At 38.4% G+C, this 20,673-nt stretch overlaps 1 protein-coding gene across 1 annotated transcript in view; it reads left to right on the top strand.

Annotated features, from left to right (window-relative positions):
- Nucleotides 1-151: 151 nt before the first annotated feature.
- Nucleotides 152-20,673, top strand: part of mosmoa (modulator of smoothened a) — a 48,064-nt gene continuing 27,542 nt past the window's right edge. Inside the window, exon 1 of the mRNA XM_067423878.1 lies at nucleotides 152-948. Within this exon, the coding sequence (XP_067279979.1) occupies nucleotides 843-948 (106 nt within the window). The 5' untranslated portion in view covers nucleotides 152-842. The remainder of the gene's footprint in view (nucleotides 949-20,673) is intronic.

Genomic DNA, 20,673 nt, shown 5'->3' with positions numbered 1-20,673 from the left:
TTGTTCCAGAAATTTATTTTGAGATTACTGCCTTCCATTAAGTGGGTAATAATTACAGAAGTGCTGACAGATGTTGATGATGCCCACACACAGAGAGCAGACCCCGCGGAGTCTCGCGAGAGCAGCGGGCAAAGCGAGATCTCGCGGGCCTGTTGTGTCTGACGATTGACGCTGCGTGGGGGTCTTCGCTTGATGTCATTTGGGGAAGACGCGAGACGAGAGGTACGCTCACACCGCCGCTTCTCATGCTTCTGCGGCGTCGACAAGTCATTGCTTTACAAATTCACTCACTTAACGACCCTTCTCCGGACATTTTGACGAGTTTTTTAAGGGGGGGACATGAAGGTGATGCGGCGGTGCTGTGCTCGCGCTCGGCGTCCGTGCAGATGCGCGTGCAGCTGAGCAGAAAGATGGACCACAACACCGTCGAACAAAACGGCCCCGTACGGCTCTAATTCGTTGCTTTTACGCCTTTCGCTGTTAAATCCCGCGGTTGAGACTTTCTCCGAGATGGATATGTGGACGTCGAGTGGCCGCGGGCCCTCCGGACGGCAAACTAACCGTGCGGATGATCTGTAGCCGTTAGCTAGTAACGTTACAGAAGAAGCCCGCAGTCCGTGAGGATGATGGAGCATCAGCCCTGAGCTGCTTTTAGGAGCAAGATCAGGGGCACAGCCTGGTCTTTTAGGGGCTTTGTTTCCTTCTAAACCTGCTGGACACTAGCCGTATCATATCTATCACCGCATATCATGCACACAGACTCGGGCAGTGTTGTTTACTGACCCGCTTGTGAGAGACTAGCTCAGTTCTGCACTCCTGTGTCCGAGCCCTGGGAACTTGAGATGGATAAACTCACCATTATTTCAGGATGTCTCTTTCTGGCTGCGGATATATTTGCCATAGCGAGCATTGCCAATCCGGACTGGATCAACACTGGCGAGTCAGCAGGTGAGAAATCACCCGATCAATAACTCTCTCTGCGAGTGTGTGTGAGTGATGTTTACATGCCAGCTTTGTTTAGCTGTTCTTATATCATCACAGAGGTCTGTCTCGGATTATATAATAAAGATACACTTTTATAGTAACTTTGCATTAAAGGCACAATATGCAAGATTTTTGTATTAACCCGTAAAACGCATACCTCGGGTCTTTAAAAACGCATACCTCGGGTCTTTAGCGACCTGTGAAGACCTTTTTTTTTTTTAAAGTTGGGGTATCATCAACCTTCGCATTGATGAATACATTCCTTATAAACAATATAACAAGAAAAATTATTGTAAAATAATGGCCTTTTCTCATTTAAACTTTTTTACTTTTAGTTACTTTTTGCCACTTTTTTAAAAAAAACTTTTTTTTTGTAAGTCTTTTTTCTTCTTCTTCTGCACAACAATAATTAAATCTTAAAGCTTTACTCCTCAAGGTGTCAATGTCTGAAACTGAAGCACAATGTCTGATGATGAAGTGACGTTTCACTCATAGTTACCGCAGGCAGAAAACAAAAGAATAGGAAAGAATCATCAGCAAAGCATGAAATGGCTCAATGAATAACTGCTGAACACAAACCAATATTACTGTCACTGCCACTTGATGATAGATCTGGTGAAGCAGCTGTCAGAGATCTGAATATTGATGTTGAAGATGTTTTGAGAATATGTTTGAGATGGTGAATATGAGGCAGATGCTGAACTGAAATGAGCTCTGATGAGGACCGAGATGATGGTATTAAACATCTGCTCAAACTGAACCCTTACAAGCTCCAAAAGACAACAAAATATGCTTTATTTGATTCTTCTGTAATTGTTACTCTAATATCAGGAGAGTTTATATTATCTTGACAGGTAGAGATCCATCCGTGGATGGATTTTAAGGTTAAAATATACAAAATTCAAAACCCACTAGTGCAAAACATTTTGTTGACTTGTGAACTCACATTATCATAGATGTTTCCAAGAATGTTTATATCCAGAGAAATAAGTGATATTTAACCTGGACAAGGCCTGTGTCCGTGCGTCGCCTATCGATTAAATCATAGCCGCAAAGGCAAATAAGCTTTAATTAATATATGATGTTTTATTAGGTCGGTGAGCGGCTGTTTGGATCATTCATCAACAGAAAGCTGACCATTGTTCTCCATCTCAACACAGTTAGTCTAAAACCTGATTTTCTTGATTTACAGCGAGTCCCATGTTTTACAATGCCTGATATATCGCTCTAGCTCACTGCAGTGTGAACAAGTGTCTCATAGCAGCCGCTGAGATGCATTATAACACAACCTTCAACACACTCAGATGTGTCTAATATGATAAAACAGCGCTGCGTTCCCACATTCACATGACCGCAGAATAAAAGCTCCACCAAAGTCAGGCATCATCAAGTATAAGTGACGTCTAGTGGCAAAAAATCACACATTGTGGCTTTAATAATCAATTTTGTGTCAGTATTGAAACATAATTCAAAATGTTTTGCCTTTTCACAAAGTGTTCAGACTAGTGGAAAACAAAACATCCAAAATACACATTTCTGTGCATCTTTTAGTAGCATTATGTTTGCCTCTGTAGATTTAAATTACAGTACAGGTCTTTAAAGGCTGTTTTCTTTTTTTCCTCTTGCTGCGTGTCAGAAATCAGCCTATAAAGTCAGAAATCTCTACTTTTGCAGCTTTACTAAAACCAAACATTAGAGTTTTATTCCTGTATATTCTGAAGATTTATAGGGTTTTGTTCGTGTATAATTTGCCTGATTTTAAAATAAAATAGTGATGATTTTTTTTTCTGTCTGCTGACACTATTATTCAACATTTCTTCTTGTTAAAACGTTTGACTCTTAATATGTAAAAGAAAGAAAGGGGGAAAAACCTGATGTAGGAAACAGACATTTATGCAAATATATATTGTTTGTGCAATTCTTAGTGTACTGTAATCAATCAGCTGGGAGGTACGCTGATATCTATTAGTTCATTTTCCCCCTGTTCATCTGGGATGCCTTGACTTGAGGATCAATATTAGTTTATCAAAATGAGAATCCCGTTAAAATCGAGATATCAATATTTTCACCTCAGCCCTGATATTTGCCACGTCTCCAGTCATAGTTTCACAAGTGTTTTTAATGTGGTCATTTTCAGGTCTTGAATACTCACTCGTACAGTGATCTAAAGCTTATTTTTGGTAGTTCATAAATATTTTGTGTATGTAATGAAATATTAAAACTTGCTATTTTAAGCTTGTTTAAAGAGGCATATATAATTTGTGTTTTAAATATTTCCATTTTATAGTAACTTGCAACTTTTTATAACTTAAGCTCAACTAAACATTTCGTAAATCAATCAATAATAACTAAATATTTAGGTAAACTGTGTTTTTTTTTTTGGGGGGGGGGGGGGGGGGGTTAAGTCATAAGGCTTAGGTCTATTTTTGTGTAATTTATGATATTAAAATACATATATAATAACAACAAGGCATTTCATCTGGGAATCGCCCCAAAAAAATAATCTGGAGTGACCTAAAAGACACATCGATGTATTGACACACCAAGCATTGCAGACAAAAATTGCACGATGATTCTTTTGCAATGTTTAACCACATCATATGACCAGCACTATTATTCACAGCTTTAAAGGAAGCTGGAGATATGATTAATAATTGCACCTTAGCAGTTCATTGATGTCAAGCTGTTGTTTATCAGGACGTCTGCTCCGCTGTTAAGCGTTTAAAGCCGATCACGCCTGTCTTCAGATGTCCATGTGTTGATAAACAGCTGCTCTTTGTTCAGCGCTCATGACCGTTGGGTAAAGTGGGTCAGCGCGGGTTCACGCACAATCCCCTCGATTCAGCGACAGGCCTTGTGCTGTTCTCTTACGCGTCAAATCAGGTGTCAAAACGAGCTGCCATGTGAAGAAGATATTCCTTTGTGTCCGCTTCAGTGTTTAGCACATGCTTCCTATCGGGCTCGTTTAGCCCACATGACTGAGGTTTCCTATTGTCTGTGCAAGGAATTGTCGTCGCATAGTTATGAACCAGCGGTGAGAAGTTAAGTTATTATAGGTGAATGTCACTGACACGCACATACAAATCAGACTCATTTAAATTATAAATAAATTAAGCTTCTTCCTTTTTTTTTGAGACATTCAGACTAGGGCTGTGACGGTGGCAGTTTTTTTTTAGCACCGCAGTACTTCATTTACATCTCTGAGGATTTATATATATATATATATATATATATATATATATATATATATATATATATATGTATATATATATATATATATATATATATATATATATATATATATATATGTATATATATATATATATATATATATATATATATATATATATATGTATATATATAAATAAAATATTCCATGTCAATATTCAATAGAATAAAATGGAGTTAAATTCAGGGAAAATCGGGTGACCAGATCACAAATCACAGAGCTTAAATTTGGCTCACCTCACAATGTCTACCTCTTTCGTTCAGCATCTCTTTCCATGGTAAAATTTAATTGCAAACCTATTATAAAAAAAATCATAATATTCACTTAAAACAGCATTCACATTTAGAAAATGTGCCTACCAGCGCCGGTGCTTCTCAGCCATTGTCATGTTTACCGGCACAGCCCTAGACCACCACGGTGGTAAAAAACGGCCAAATTCAGACACCGTTTACACCTGTAGATGGTCTTTTGTGGCTGTTTGAACATGAGCGTTTACACTATGAAAGCAATCCAGTCAAAAATGTTTTTTAACTACCTCTAGAAGTGGACGAAAGTGGACAAGCTCAAAACGACACGTTTACACCTGTATTTAGTGTCGTCCACTTGTGATCCAATCGACCAAAACACATTTTAAAAGGAAAGTTAATTCAAAAATGCTAAATAAAAATGACCCCATGATTTACTCCCCCTCAAGTCCTCCTAGGTGAGTATGGCTTTCTTCTTTCAGACGAACACAATCAGAGTTATATTTTAAAATGTCCTGGCTAATCCAAGCTTTATAATGGCAGTGAATGGGAAGCCTAAAAAAAGTGAATCCATCCATTGTCAAACTGCTCCGGCTAAATGCCTTCTGAAGGGAATCCATGGGTTTGTGTAAGAAAAATATCCATGTTTAACACGTTTCAGCTTTCTTTGTAAGTTAAATATGAATGTCGATCTGGCGGAAGCTAGATGTTTTACGTTATAAAGTTATAAATATGGATATTTTTCTTACACAAACCCATGGCTTTACTTCAGAAGGGGTTTATTAACCTAGGATGGCTTGAAGGTGAAGGCAAATCATGGAATCATTTTCATTTTTGGGTGAGCCGTCCCTTTAATGCCAGCTATAAACAGGGCCTATGATCCACTGCACTGTATTAGCCAACACACACCCCCGTTCTCATTACTGTAATGTGTCCAGGTTTCTGTTTTAGTACTTCTCTTTCTCAGTAGTGATTCTCATTAGAGGCCAAAAGAATAGATACACAACACACTGTCATCTAATAGTCCTTTTTATACTGCTATGAGTTATTAAAGTAGATGGTAGGTCACACAAAGATCCTTTAAAGTCTTTAGTTAATTCCATTGGGAAACAAAAACATGTTTTGACATGCACATGCACAGTTTTTTTTTTTTTTACATTATTGAAATGGCAATATTTTTTGAAGGATAACATGCTTAACAATAGCCATGTTTCAAACCACCTGCTTTTTTGTGCATTTTGGGATATTGCATTAGAAAATCGCTGAATGGAAATGGCAAGATGTGCATAAATTCAGAACATGAGCTCAATTGAGAGACGGATACATTCTTATTTGATAAGAACTACAATTGAAACACATTTACAGAGTAAATCCCGAAAACTGGACCAACCTGCCGACCAGTCGCATCGCAGCATCTAAATATGTTGGTTTGGTGGCTCTGAAACGCCCGAGTCTGTCATCAGAATGATTTGGTTTAAATTTCCTCCCATGATTACGTTCCCAAACACCAACCGAACCCAAGAGGACATTGAGGACATGATCCCCAATACAGATATTTTGCACCAATTTCCCAAGAAGTGACGCTTTTGTTCTCTTTAACACTTTGGGATGGAAAAGCCTGCGTTATTCACAAATGTTTCATGTGATGTTCCAATATTGTGTATGATAAATTAGCAACTTTGATGAAAAACACAGCTAGTGATTCCCTCAAAATCAGCCGAAAGAATGACTTAATGAAAACAAAGTGGAGGTGTCATAGATTGTGTTTGTTGTGTCGTTGTTCTTTCAGCCGGTCAGACGATTGTTTCGCTCATGACCGAATCTGTAAAGGGCTCCTTTGTGAGCCATTGTCCGATTGTTTCCTTCCTGTGAATGGTAAAATCATTAAAGTGTTTGTAATGTCCCTGCCCTCTCTTTGATGCGGTCTGTGACCAGAATGAAGCAGGATAATTGTTTGGGCTCTTTCAGGGAAATCATGTCTTTGATCTACTTCTAAGGATTTTGACTAAACGGTTGCAATTTACAGTTTTTGTTGTTGGTTGTTTTTGATTTCTGTTATTATTTGTTAATCTTTTCATTGTGTTGATTGATATACAAAGAATTACATTTTCTCAGTGCAAGAATGGTTGCTGTCTCTTTTTAGTTTGCTATTAGTATTGCTTATAGTTGGTGCTATTGAATCGAATGAGTGTGATCAAGGTTGGAGCTGAACTCTAGTGCTGCGTCCCAGTTCGCCTACTTCTACTATGTCCTAAAAGTATGTGCTCTTTTTGTGAAGAAAAAATATATACTTTTGAGTCTAGCAGAAAAGTATGCAAGCTTCGGGACTAACTACTCCGTCATCTTTAACAGACTCTGTCGCTTAGTTACGAGCATCCCGTCACCGTTTATCTGTCCTGTCAATCATCGTCAGATTCATCACAGTTCAAATCCTCCACATTCAGTTTAATCTCCTGCCGTATCAGAGAGAAATGTAGCCGCTCGTTGATCTTCCATGTGTGGGTCTTTAATGCAGAGACTCTCCTCGTGTTTGCAGTTTAAAAATAATGTTGTATTTAAAAGTTAATGGCCAAACGGGTCATTACAAAAGTTCACAATGCTGCTGCAGGTGAAATATAATGTGGACATCACTGAATAAATATATTTTTGTCAGGTTAAATATTGATAGTTGCTCACTCAAACCCCTTTATCTAAACCGCTCTACTTAACCGTCGGACTCGCACATCCGTCATGTTTGTAGTTTTTTTTAACACTTTATCTGCATTTGTAGTTCTAATCGAATCCTCTTCCAACTCGCAGTGGGTTGTGGGTAATATCAGCCGTTAGAGTGCGCATCAATTCGCATACGAATTCGGACCGGAAAAAGTAAACCATACAGGTATCTTTTGGAATACTCTTTTAGCATACTACGATTCGGGACATACCAATTCTATTTTCAAATAGTATTTAGTATGGATAGTATGCGAATTGGGGCGCAGAGCAGGACCGGAGTTCGCCTCCTCTGGTCTTTGGGATTTACTCCCTTCTGGAGTCTGTCTTTAGTGGCCAGTCGATGAATTGCAGTTTAAGTCACTTCCGTGTTGGATTCAAAAAAAGCCGAGGCACTATTTGAGGGGACAGTCACTTGTAGTGGTGTCCAAAACCATAATGTATGATATTGAGCGCACTCGTTTAATCCCACAATGCACCACAATAACGAGTGTACAGCCAATGCACAATGGTTAGACCATACCCATAATGCACTACGATATTCACACGCTAAATGAATTCTTGCGTCTCTGCAGAAGCTGAATCATCCATACATCTGTTCATATTCCTGAAAAACTGAAAGCACTGTTTATTTCATGTTTTTCTCGTTTTTGGTGTTTAATTTTTCTTTGTTCTTTTTTTATTGTTGACTTATTGATTGTCTTCTGGAGCAGTTTTGAGGACTTGCATTAATTAACCTAGTGTAAGGTTTTTCTGAAGTATTGATAATTATGAAATTTCACTGGCATCATTTTAAATTACTTGTATCATGAAATAAGATTTTGAACACGTCATCACCCACAAATAATCATGATTTCAATATTGACCAAAATAATTATGATTTAAAAAATATATATATATTTAACAGCCCTATTTCTAACTGGATCTTGCGGTGTGTACTGGTGCAAGAGCGGCCGTGTGTTTACCATTATAAAGTTAATGCACTAGAAAAATGTCAGCGTTTACCAGTTTAACAAATTGGTAGTGGCACCAGGGCGACCTCTAACCAAATTTAGACGCACCAGCCGCAGGAAAAAAGGTCCCGAGTCCTGTACAGACATGAATGACCCCCCTCAAATCGTGCTGCTTGTTTCAGTCCATCAGTCGAATTTCACCTGGTCATCATTAATACATCATTGTAAACCTTGAACAAAAGGCACCTGAATATATCTGGAGCCCATAATATCAGACATTTATCAAGAACACTCTTTTGACTTGGCCTAGAAAGCAACAATAACAACTTGCTAAAAACAACTGTGAAAACCGCAGTAAAAGCATAGCAACACCTTGACATTGTGACAAGTTTTTCACAGCCAAACCCAACTTGTTTTTCAATGTTTTGAAACCTTTTTCGAAGAGACCTGAAGAGACTCGAGGAGAAAATGCCTGCCTTTTAAATCCCTCTGGTTTATGTATTTAATATGTGTATAATTTTTCCTTTGAGAGTCACTGGTGTTACTTTATTGAAAATGTAGATCACATTTAATATCAGAAGCGCTGTGTTTGTTCAGCAGAGCTGTTGGCAGCATCTCATGTTTCTGTGTTTTCACACCCAGTGGTGCTCAGCTGTTTTGTGTTTGTTTGCATTTTTTGTATGTGTACAGTTGTATCCGACCACTTAATCATTTTAATGTCCATTGTCCAGCCAACATTATCAGCTGGCTATTACCTTCAGCAAACATTTAGCTTTTGTTTTTCAGTTAGGATGAGTCTTCACATTGGCATTGTTTACATAATTACATTAAAATCAGCTGATATTCAAAGTTTTGGCACGTGTACGAGATTATCGGCATCGTCCGGTAGTTAATCCTAACTTTTACTATATGAATCAATGAAATGTTGCCACATTTTTTGTCTACGCACATTCTTCTTTTTTGGTCACTGAAAAGTATTGTGTTCTTGTCAGGCCTGTCAGTAAGGGCATTTAAACTTTATTTCCCTCATTGCTCTCTGACTCATTATGCTATTTGACAGGAACATGTCCATCTGTCCCCTGGAAAACTAGCGGAAAAAAACACTGGAAAACCGTGTGATTGGCTTTTACTGCTCCGTTTCACATGCGCTGCCAGCGAGAGGGCCGACGCGATGGTATGTTTGTTGGCTTTTTCTAAAGGAAACGACAGTTCACAGGCAGGAAATTATGCAGAGGAGACCTTCAAACTCAACCCGTGACTGAGAAACCCAAGCGCTCGCGGGGACAAAACACGAGTTGGTGGTCGTGACATTTACAAAATGAAAAAAAAAAAAAAAAAGCCCTGCGAGCCTTTTATTCCCAGAGAAACTCTCGCAGTGTGAGGAATGATTAATTCGGCTCACTGTCTCCGTGTGACAGCATACAGTACTCATTTCTCTCTCCAGGCAGGGAGCTGATTGTTTGGAGCTTGTTTTGGAGGTGTCAAAGGCATTTTTAACAGCACTGTTTCTGTTTGCAGCAAAATAAGCGCCCCGGCTAGAAATGCCACTTCCTCCCACTGCTTCTGAAACACTTACTGATGCTCAATTATGACTCGAAAACAAAATATTCAAGAGTATTTTGAACTAAGAGTTGTTTTCAAGTCTTCATCACATTTAGTGCACATCTTGTCCGGTTTTTGTTTAGTCATGTTTTAGTCGACATAAGCCTGGTGTCAGACTATAGGCTTAAGATAGTCCCAGACTAAAATGCATGTTTGAGCTGTTTTAACTGAAAGCAACTTGCACTGACAGATCTTGAAATATGTCAATGCCATTGTTTTGTCTCAAGATGCACACCATTAATGTTTGTTTCTAAGGCAGTGGTTCCCAAACCTGTCCTGGAGGACCCCCAGCACTGCACATTTTGCATGTTTCCCTCATCAGACACACCTGATCCAACTCATCAGTTCTTTAGTAGAGATGGCAAGACCTGAAGTGGGTGTGTCTGATTAGGGAGACATACAAAATGTGCAGTGCTGGGGGTACAAGTTTTAGGAACCACTGTTCTAAGGCATGCTTATAAAAGCTACCTAATTGTCCTAATTGAACTAAGGGGTAATCCTGGCTTAGTCTTAGCCCTGTTTGTGAACCAAGACTAATGCTGCATAATGGTTAAATTGGTAATTGTGATTTATTTAGGTCAACATTATAATCACAACAACTGTTGTCACTTGAGAAGGGTTTTTTTTTTTCTTGTTTTTTTACATCCCAGTTTCCCCTTAAGCAGTGTTTCCCAATCCTGTTCCTGGTCCCCAACCTTTTCGATGTCTCTCTTGTCTGACACATTCATTTGAGATCTTGGAGTCTTTACCAGTGAGCTGATGAGTTAAATCAGGTGTGTTTGATTAGGGAAACATCAAAAATGTGCATGGTTTTTCGTTCTTCCAGGACCAGGACTGGGAAACACTGACCTAAAGGCACACTGTAAAAAAAGATTGTTTTAGATTGGTTTAATAAACAGAAACTCCAATGCATACATTTAAAAAAAGAAATGTGATAAATTATGAAAATAGCACAAAATGGTATGTTTCACCATGTTGTCACAAATATGCTTACAAATTTTTTTTTAAATAATATTTGAATATAGTGTGACGTCGTCAATTCTCATAAAAGGACATTTTTGGCAGCAATCTAAATTCCCACACTGTAAAAAAAAATGTCATGAATTGTTTTTACCAACTTTTTATCTTTTGTAAGTTCAGCTTAGATAATTAATGTGGTTCAGGTAACATAATATTTGAATTTCTATTTATTAAACCAATTTCCTTCATTATATTATCTACAATTTTTAATTTCAATTAACTCAAAATTAAGGCAACCAGGTATCTTATTTTTTAAAATATTTGTTTTACAGTGCGCAAAGACAATGAGGACCCCAGGAGAATCACACCAAGATGAAAAATGGGGCGATGTTTGCGTCCAAGAAGATATGATGAATAAATTGATGCACAAGATGATTAAAAACAAATTAAAACAAATCAATAAATATTGCAAATAAAACCAACCTGTACATTTGCACATTTCCGCAAATGGATAAAATGAGCTTTTCCCTTAGGTTCACGACCACTCAGGATCAGGAAATAAAACGGGAAATATAAAACCGCAAACCCCATGTAAATATTGTAAAATGCAATGTGATGGTTAGGAATGATAAAAACAGTGACAGAAGACAAATTCAATGTCTCTGTCCATCACACATCTCAAACGCCTCGCGTTTCCTGATTAGTTTTCTCTTCCACTATATGAGTTTCTCCTATGTAACAGAAATTGCAGCTCTTTATCAGCTGGGCAATGTGGTGGGAAAAAATGGCCTAAAATGCAACTGTTTGGCCACAGTCTGGAGCCCTGTGCATGTAAACCTATTGCAAGAGACCTAGACAAAGTTATGAACCCTTAAAATAGCATATATGGGGCTCTTTAAACATAGTAAAACTCAGAAGTAAGAATTTTGGTGTTCAGAATTTCTCTCTTCCTGGAAAAAAGGTGTCTGGCACAGCATTCAAAAGTGTTGCTAAGTTTTATTTATCACATTGGCAAATTTAAAACGCAAGGTTTATAATTATGTATTATGTAAAACTCCATATAGGGCGCACATTAACACCTGCCATCTATAAAAAAGGTGTCACATTACGTGCTTCTGAATGGGATGATCAAAGTACTCCAATTAAATGTTTAATTCAATTGGTTGAAAACCTGCATTTAGACTTTTAAAGCAGCACCAAAAGACGACCAAAAATGTATTCCCGTCCTCACTCTTTTGGCTGTTTTTGCTTAAAGATTACCATACATGCATGCATCAGTCCAGCCTCTGGTCCAAACCTCTCACACTTTGGCCTCCATAGAGTGCCCTGCTCTCTTATTGGAAGCTAAGCACATAATCCAATTATACCAAATATTTAATAAACATGCATGTGGAAGCGCTGGACCATTAGCAGATATTTGTGAGTGCCAGGTGATCCGGTTCTGAGGAAGCTTGCTGCGTTTTCTTCAGGCACAGATTCCGCGCGGGCCTGGTTATTTTGTCCCGATTCATTGAGCCACATACTGAGGAGCTCTTAGGAACAGGATTTTATTAAAAGGACTGACATGCTCGCCGCAATTCATGGAAGGAATAATAAGCATCTGAGACAGACGGACCTCTTGAATTGTGTTGAGGCCAGCCTGTTTTATGCTACTGACTCAGGGCTGCTTGAGAAAATAAAGCCCATCTCGCTGACTCAGTTCAACATGCAGGAAGCTTTTCTAGAGCTCTTGCTGCTGACCATGTTTATTTACTTAATATGCGTCCCTGATCTTACCGTTCATAACTAGTGGTCCACTGATATGGGTTTTCAATGGTGAATGTTTTCCTATTGTTGATTGAATGCTGTTGTGTGATCTAGGATCATACAGTTTATTTTTAAATCTATATTTTGAAATGACAACTACTGTGTTCACACCGCCGACGGCGAGAGCATCAAGGTGGCCCAAAGTCATTCATTTTCAATGGGAGATCCGGAGAGAGCGGCGTTATGGACGATTCGAGGAAAGTTGAATTCAGCTCAATTTTATGGTAATGAGCAATGCCGCGTTTTGGCGGCAACCAATAGAAGTTAGGGCTGCGCAATATATATAGAAATTATCGAAATATCGCAAATTTATATATCGCAATATGCATATCACAACGGCATGCAATATCTGAATGATTATAATAGGCTGTGATTAACAGACATTTTTTGTTTGTTTACATTGATGTTAAAATTATATTGTCAGATTTGTGACTAAAATTTGCTAAAACGCTTCTGGTCACTTTCAGAAGTTGTAGCGATGCTTTCTTTTTGTTTGCTTTGCGGCCTCTTTAAATACAGTTTAAAAAAAGACCAAGCATTTGATCTACGTCAGAGCAGCAGTGCTTCCAAGAATCTGGATACAAAGTCGTTGGCAGGGTGGCCAGAGCAAATTTTGACGCTCTCACCAGAAGCGGTGTGAACGCACAATAAGGCATTAAACATATTTTAAAACCGAAGCAGAACTCGATACTAATGCTTGTCTGGGATTTTTTGAAGGGGCAAGTGAAAGATCATTTTTCTTACCCGACTGCACAAGTAGCCTGATTAAAACATTAACAAAACAATAACTAGGGATTTACCAGAATGTGAGTGATTCTGATTTTATTACATTTAGTGTAAGTGCCGATTGATAATTATGGAATGGACTGATAAACCAGGGTCTTAATGTCCCTAAAAATTATAAATGTGGAGTTTTTATATTTATAACAAATGATAAAGTTAGGCAACATCACACGACCAAAGCCATGTTTCCAAATAAGTTCCTGGGACAAATTTTTCTGGGTAATTTCTTTGGAAACGGGGCTCAAAAGTGCTGTTTTTCTGAATACCATCAAGATTGAAAATGTGACACGGATTCCATATGGCAATACAATGAACATATAGGTAATATTAAAGGCACAATATGTAATGTTTCAGCATTAAAAATATAAAAGATCACTATATCTATGTTATATATTTTTTAAAGTTGTGTGTTTATATTATCCCGACAGTTCCAATTAACTTCTAAATCCAGAGAAATTAATATTTTAATTCGAAGACACGGACCGTGTCTTTATTTCCGTTATGTCGCCAGTCTTTCACGTCATATCCACGTTTGCGTCTTGCTTCCTGCGGAACTCGGCGGAACCATAGATATCTATGGGCGGAACCGCCAAACTCAAAGAGGAACACTGACAGACAGTATAAGGGGAACCCCCGTATAAAAAAGTCTGTATGATAATGGATCATGACTACTCTTTGCCTGTACGTTTTGCCAGCTCAACAAAGCGCAAACGTAAGGGTGAAAAAAAATGACCCGAGAAGATTTTGGGACAGTAGAAGAAGCAAAAGACGTGTAAACCTTGGAGAAGCCTTTGAAAGATGGCGAAATCTTCATGACAAGCTCGGACTGCAGAGAGAGGCTGATCTCGCTTGCATTTTAAAAAACAGGTCATTTATGTAACCATTCAGCTAACATAATAATCATATAATCATAACATGCTGTATGTTTGCATATTGCATAGCGATCTTGACCACACTGAGACGCGTTTAGCTGAATACGTATACATTTTGTATTGTATCGGCTTTTCAAACAGACGGATTCTGTGTTTTTGAAGACTGAAACAGCTATTTTTTTTAAAACTGATTCAAAAGTATATTTATATCCGTATATTTGGTGACACGACGATGTCATGTGTAAAACGCAGATGGACTAGCTATTATTGGTTTTATATGTAGCTGGAGAAAGTAACGTTAGCTTCATAAGGTAATATGCCACTATCTTGGTCAATTAATATAAGGTGACCGTCACTTTTATCATATGTTAATACTAGCTACAAATAATATTGATTTAATAATGATCTACTTATTCATATATCTCTGAGTTCCAAAATAAATGTTTATTAGAATGATTGATGAACGTGGGGAGCGACACAGCGCGTGTTCCAATGAACAACGTATTGCTGGTGCTGGTTCTCTCATTTACTATGTTTTATGTTGGTAATGATAAACTAAATTGAAATGTATTTCCTTATTGAACAGTTGATATACAGAATGTTCGACAATCGCGGATGCCATGTCAATATATCTATAATTTGAGTAACTCAAATTATGATGCGCGGTTAATATGTCAACATAGCCTACCAACTTATAGGTATGTTGACATAGCGACCGCCCGCACAACATTCTGTCTCGCACATTATCTAACGTTACTGATAAGTTTGTTAAGTAACGGTAGCTTGCTGCTATTTCATTAGATTGACATTACATAAAGTGAAAAGCCATAACTAAACTTAACAATAATAGAGATGTAATATAACAATCAATTACCTTGTCAGTGAACATGTTTTATGCTGGAGATGCCAGATTCGCTGGTTGACAGTGGCAATAATGACAACAACTCCCATGAGCCCACGCACTTTCCCGACGTCATCAAAGTACGTCAGTTGTTTTATTTTGAATGAGTGACCCCTAGTGGCCAAAAGTTGCATACTGCACGTTTAATAGGTAAGGTAATAAATAGGTAAAAAGTCACTTGCATTTGACACAATATCGACAGTTTGTTATATTTCAGCAGCGAAAATTGTTCCAAACAAAGACCACAGCAGAACCATAATGCATCTCACAGCAAGATGCATTATGTGCAACAGCACTGTGTTGACAGAATGAATCAGTGTTTTGAACAAATCAGTTGAGTCAAAGGTTCAATGACCTGGTCATAATTAACTGCATCATTCGTGAATGAATCAGCTGCTTGAACGAATTATTTGACTCACTCATTAAGACGGTCACCTGCCACCACCAACTGGTGCTTTAGTTTACTAAAGTATTAACATTTGCTAATTTGAATATTCAAAATGTATTTAAAACAATCTCATAACTATTTAATGCAGTTGCAATTTGTTTAGTGTATATTTGATTTGATTGGTAACAGCCCTATGGTGTCTTATTCTAATTGAACTCATTGATAAACTGAGGATTTGAAATGAAAGATGAAGCATACATGATTAGGAGAATAGATACCCTCGGGGGTAAATATTACAAATATGGATGTTTAAATATGCCAAAGATGGTGTGCGTATCACTTCAGAATAAATTATATTTTCAACACAAAAATCTTTTTTTTTTTTTTTCTGGACAAGCAACTTCTTTACTCTGACAAGTAGACCAGTCATTCACTTGTCTGGAAAAAATATAGGACAAGACTTAATGTCGTGCCCTCAGAGGTTTCCCCTTATCTGTTGACAAGGCTCCTGATAGACTTTGGAACTAACACCAGGAATGCTTGAAAAATATTGACTAATATTAACGCTTTCCTCAATACTAATTAACTAAACGTCCATGATCTGATCTCATCAAGTCCTGTTATTTTTCCACCAGTTTTTTTGTTATTTTTTTATGGTTAGTCTTGTCAAGCATTTCAGTAGTTGGTACAAATACCTGTGAAATGTATTGGTTCTCGGATCAAATGTTGATATCATAGCAAGAAACATTTTTAATGTACTGTCTTCAGCTATTTAAGTCTAATGAATGTACTGATTTCTTTTGTTTTGGTGTATATTCGAGTGAAGCTAATTACAGAAGAAAAAAAAAACTAAGAGCAGGGACTTGGTTAAATGCATCAATTGACATAAAGTCAAAACACGCCCTAAACCTTAGCAAATCCTTAAATCCTTAGCAACCTCACCGGTTCACCTGCTGAGCAAAACTAGCTTGCAAAATGAGCTTGACAGAAGCAAACGTTTGGCCTTTCCTTAAAGACTGAAGATTCCAGCAGTGATATTTGACCAATCTGTCACAAGAATGTTACGGTGGCTTAAATGTATTAATTTAAGCGAGAGGCGCACATCAATCATGCTGAATCAAACTGACATTTACCATTTCACATAAAACGAGAACACATTCCTGTTCATTTGCACCTGCTTCCATTTATTTGTGTTCACGACCATGTGCAAAACAAACTCCATTAAGGCTTTTAAGCCCAAAGGCTTACACATTTAGAAAAATATTGCTCAAATATCATATGTTTACGTCACATTTCTGAGTGTTTGTATTATTTTTCCATGAAATAATGTGATTGCGATCTGAGGGTGTTTGGGTGCGCTCGCTCTCTCGCACTAATGCAGTTATCCTTGAGTTGAGCTGAAAATGGTTTTAAATGTCTTAAAGGATTAGTTCACTGCAAAATGAGCATTTCCTCATATTTTACTCGCCCCATCTCATCCAAGATGTTTGTGTCTTTCTTTCTTTCTTCAGTCTTTTTCAATGTAAAAAGAAAGTTTTTTTTAAGGAAAACATTCCTGGATTTTTCTTTACATAATGGACTTCAATGGCTAGTTGAGACCCTGTTCCTCGTCTGGGATGATGCAGAGCCTCTGAAGCACTTCCTCTTAAACTGCATTGATTTGGACCTTCAACTGTTGGTTGTCATTGAAGTCCATTATGTGGAGAAAAACCCTGGAATGTTTTCCTCAAAAAGCATAATTTCTTTTCGACTGAAGAAAGAAAGACATGACATGTTTGTTAGCTGGTAGCCTAGTATAATAACATGGGGAATGTTTGGCAGTGTTAACGTCTCCTGTTAACCTTTCTCCTTTATTCATGACCACTCCTCAAGCCCCAGTTGGCCCGCTTTGGACCAAGGAATTCGGCAACCCAAAAACCCCTGGCCGTTGGCTCTAAGGAAGCCCTGATGAGGTCCAATCAAGCCCTGATAGTGACACTGGAAACGTGGCTGGCACGCACTAGTATGCTCGCTTTGGGCCAACAGTGGAAACTCTGCTAATATGCATATGTCATGTTTCATCTCACCTGTAACTCCTAGAGGAGGCTTCAGTTTGACCATATTAGATTATTCTCATACTATATTATTTGGTTACATCAGCTGTTGAGCCCATTCAAGTTTTTCTGTGATTAAAATCTTATGGTTTCAGCAGTACATCATCCTTGTGTTTACTGTGGGTTCACCGCGGGCACAGGATGTGTATGCATCTGTGTGCGTCTGAGAGAATTCAGTGCATTAAAAAAAACAAGCCTGCAGCGGCGTATTCGGCCTCCGCTTTCCACCCACTAGGGTTCAGAGGCTGTTTGACTCATCTCCATAATCTCCAGAGCTGCTCAGCCTGGACTAATGAGAGAACAGCCATGATTCGGGAAGCATTTCCTGTTGTTTCTCGCACAGCCTGCGAACAGGAGAGTGGTCCAATGCGTCTGAACGTGTCAAGCCGCTGTTGAAGTGCAGTCTCCCAAAGATTTCTGCTGTTGACCGTTTATCTGCCAATGAAATGCAAACAGTGCCTCACTCGTTGTGAGAGAAAACCTCCTTTTCTAGGTCCTGCATCATCGCTTTGCAATATTTTTTGCTTTAGCAAACAACGCTTCAGAAAAGACAAGGGAAACGGGTGGCAATAAAATGAATAGCGAATGTGCAATAAAACGAAGAGTGCTTGAAGTTTTTCAGTATGTAACTGTTGAGTGTCTATTACAGCTACTAAAGTTAGCCAGACACTGTCTGATTTTTAATGATGTAACAGACCGTGGCCATCTAGTTCTAGAGGCCTTTGCTATTCCATCTAGAGGCCTTTGCTATTCCTTTTCACTCCAAGACCTAATTCTGCCTTCAATTGCACTTGATAAAACTATTGATGAGTTGAGCATTCATTATTATGCATGACAGATTCAAGTCAACAAAGCAAAATAATTATATTGTGAACCATAAGTTATTCATTTTATGCAATTTGTGACCGACTTGCTGCTCCCTGATCTCTGTATACAGGAATCCAGACTGCGACCAAATGCTTGCATTTTGCGTCCTTTTTTCCTGCTGGTACGTCTAAATTTTGTTTAACACTTCAAAGCTCTAATATTATCGTTTTTTTAATGTTTTTTATCATGTTATTTTAAAAAATGTTGGCAAACAAGCACTTTTATTAAAAAAAAAGGCTTGAAATGACCACTATAACCAGTGGATGGCAGCAGAGGAGCGCTTATTGGACTTATTAGCCATTTCCACTCCTTTTATATATGCACTAAAGTAGGAACAGCCACATGAAAACAACTTTTCTTCAAATTGTGAGTGAATTACTTAGAAAGCAAAAAGAGATGAGTGCTGCTTTTATAATCACTGAAGCTGTCAGTCAGTTTAGTGTGAGACCATAGAAGAACAATGGTAGCAGAGCAGAATATTACATTTTCCTTTACAAATTAGGTTTTTGCACATTACTGTCATGAGAGCTCGCGTGCACATGGTTGCCAGATTGCACGTGGTTAAGTAAAGCGATGGATAAAATGTATTCTTTTAACAGAACAGCTCTGATTGGGGGATTTAAATGATTGAAGTCTGGCAACCGCACATTGACACTCGAAACACTCCTCTACCAATACCCCATACCCCCAACCACACACACATTTTAGTTTCGTGATTTTAGGTTTTTAGTCAACGATATTGCATGTTTAGTCACAATAATCGTTCAAGGACGTTTGTGTCATCTCTTCTTGTCTTAGTCATGGAAAAAGGTCATCAGTGAACATTTTTCATCATATTTTCGTTAATGAAATTGACACTAGTCAGAGCAAACTAACAACTTTTAATTAATTTGGTGCTGTATCCGGTTATAGAGAAACATCATCCATACCTGTTGACAGTTCTGTTCTGTGAGAGAGGATGAAAAGAGCTCACATCCCGGCACAGCCTGGAACATAAGAGTTATATCCATGATCTGCCGTTTTCACTATATTGTCCTCATCTTCACAATACCTGCAGAACTTCTGTTGATTCGGTGCGGGTGTTATGTTGGGATTCCCCTTTTTTCAGTGATCTTTTTCAAGCATAAGATTTGCATATGAAGGAGGAAACAATGGTGTTTGAGGCTCATGGTATGTCAGTTCCATATACTGAACTCTTATTATTGAACAATGCCAAGGTGAATACAGTTTTCTGTTCTAGGGCACCTTTAACTTTGATACATTTTCCTCCAGCGCCACCAAATCAGGTGCTGGTGCCACCATCTGCAGAACTTCATGATGCTCTCAAATGTTAGTCTGGTGCCCTGATAGATTACTGCTGTATTGTCTATATTATAAATCAGTGTTTACAACATGTTTTGAAATTGGCACACCCCCTTCATAATCACAACTCGGCAGTAGAATTACGAGTTTCCCACTTGTAAATAAAACTTTGCTTGGTCATTTACCTTCTCAGAACTTGTAATTGCAATATTTCCAACTCATTTGAAGGCCACAAAATGTGCAGCTCTATCTTTACTTTTCCTATCTGAGTGTTTGCACAGACAAGGCTTTTGGCCGAATGCATTCGACTAGTCCCATTCGCACAAAGAGCACGAGTATAACTTTGACATTTCTGATTTTACTGGGACATTCTCTTAATATATTCAAATGCAAGCTCAGGATTTGCTAGCTATTCATGACCACATTGGCTGAATTTGAGTGCAGATAAATGTGTTGTGTGCTGTCGACACCTGGTCTGTGATGATCACACACAGAAGTCTCGGTCAATAACACAATCTGCTGAACGGTATATTTCTAGTTTCCAGCGAGGACTGCTTGGGAATTTGGCAGAGCTCCAGCTCTCTGACTTGTTCCAGGTTTATTTATCCAGATGTGTTGTTCTAAATGACGTTCTTCTTGTGTGTGCATGTGTGTTTGGGGAAAAGGACACAGTGGGATTGTGCCCTATGGATGTCTGAACTGCAGTTGTGGGTGCGATTCGGAGTTGTCAGTCTTTTTAGTGTACCGTAGCGTGCCAGCTGGTTGTAATGATGGAATTAGACATTGAAGTTGTGAATCAGCGGGGGATTGGTGGGTGCTGGGGGAAATGTTTACCGGATGCAGACACTAGTCTTTATCAAGCTCTTAAAAAAGGCTTTCTTCCCACCAAGACAAAATGCCTCTTTCCCATCATCAAACTCGGGCTCAAACTCGAACGTCTGTTTTACATTTGCAACTCTGTAACGGTTCATGATGACAA

Source organism: Pseudorasbora parva, chromosome 2 (assembly GCF_024679245.1).
Source record: "Pseudorasbora parva isolate DD20220531a chromosome 2, ASM2467924v1, whole genome shotgun sequence".
NCBI classification, from domain to species: Eukaryota; Metazoa; Chordata; class Actinopteri; order Cypriniformes; family Gobionidae; genus Pseudorasbora; species Pseudorasbora parva.
This window is presented reverse-complemented; position numbering and strand designations above follow the sequence as displayed.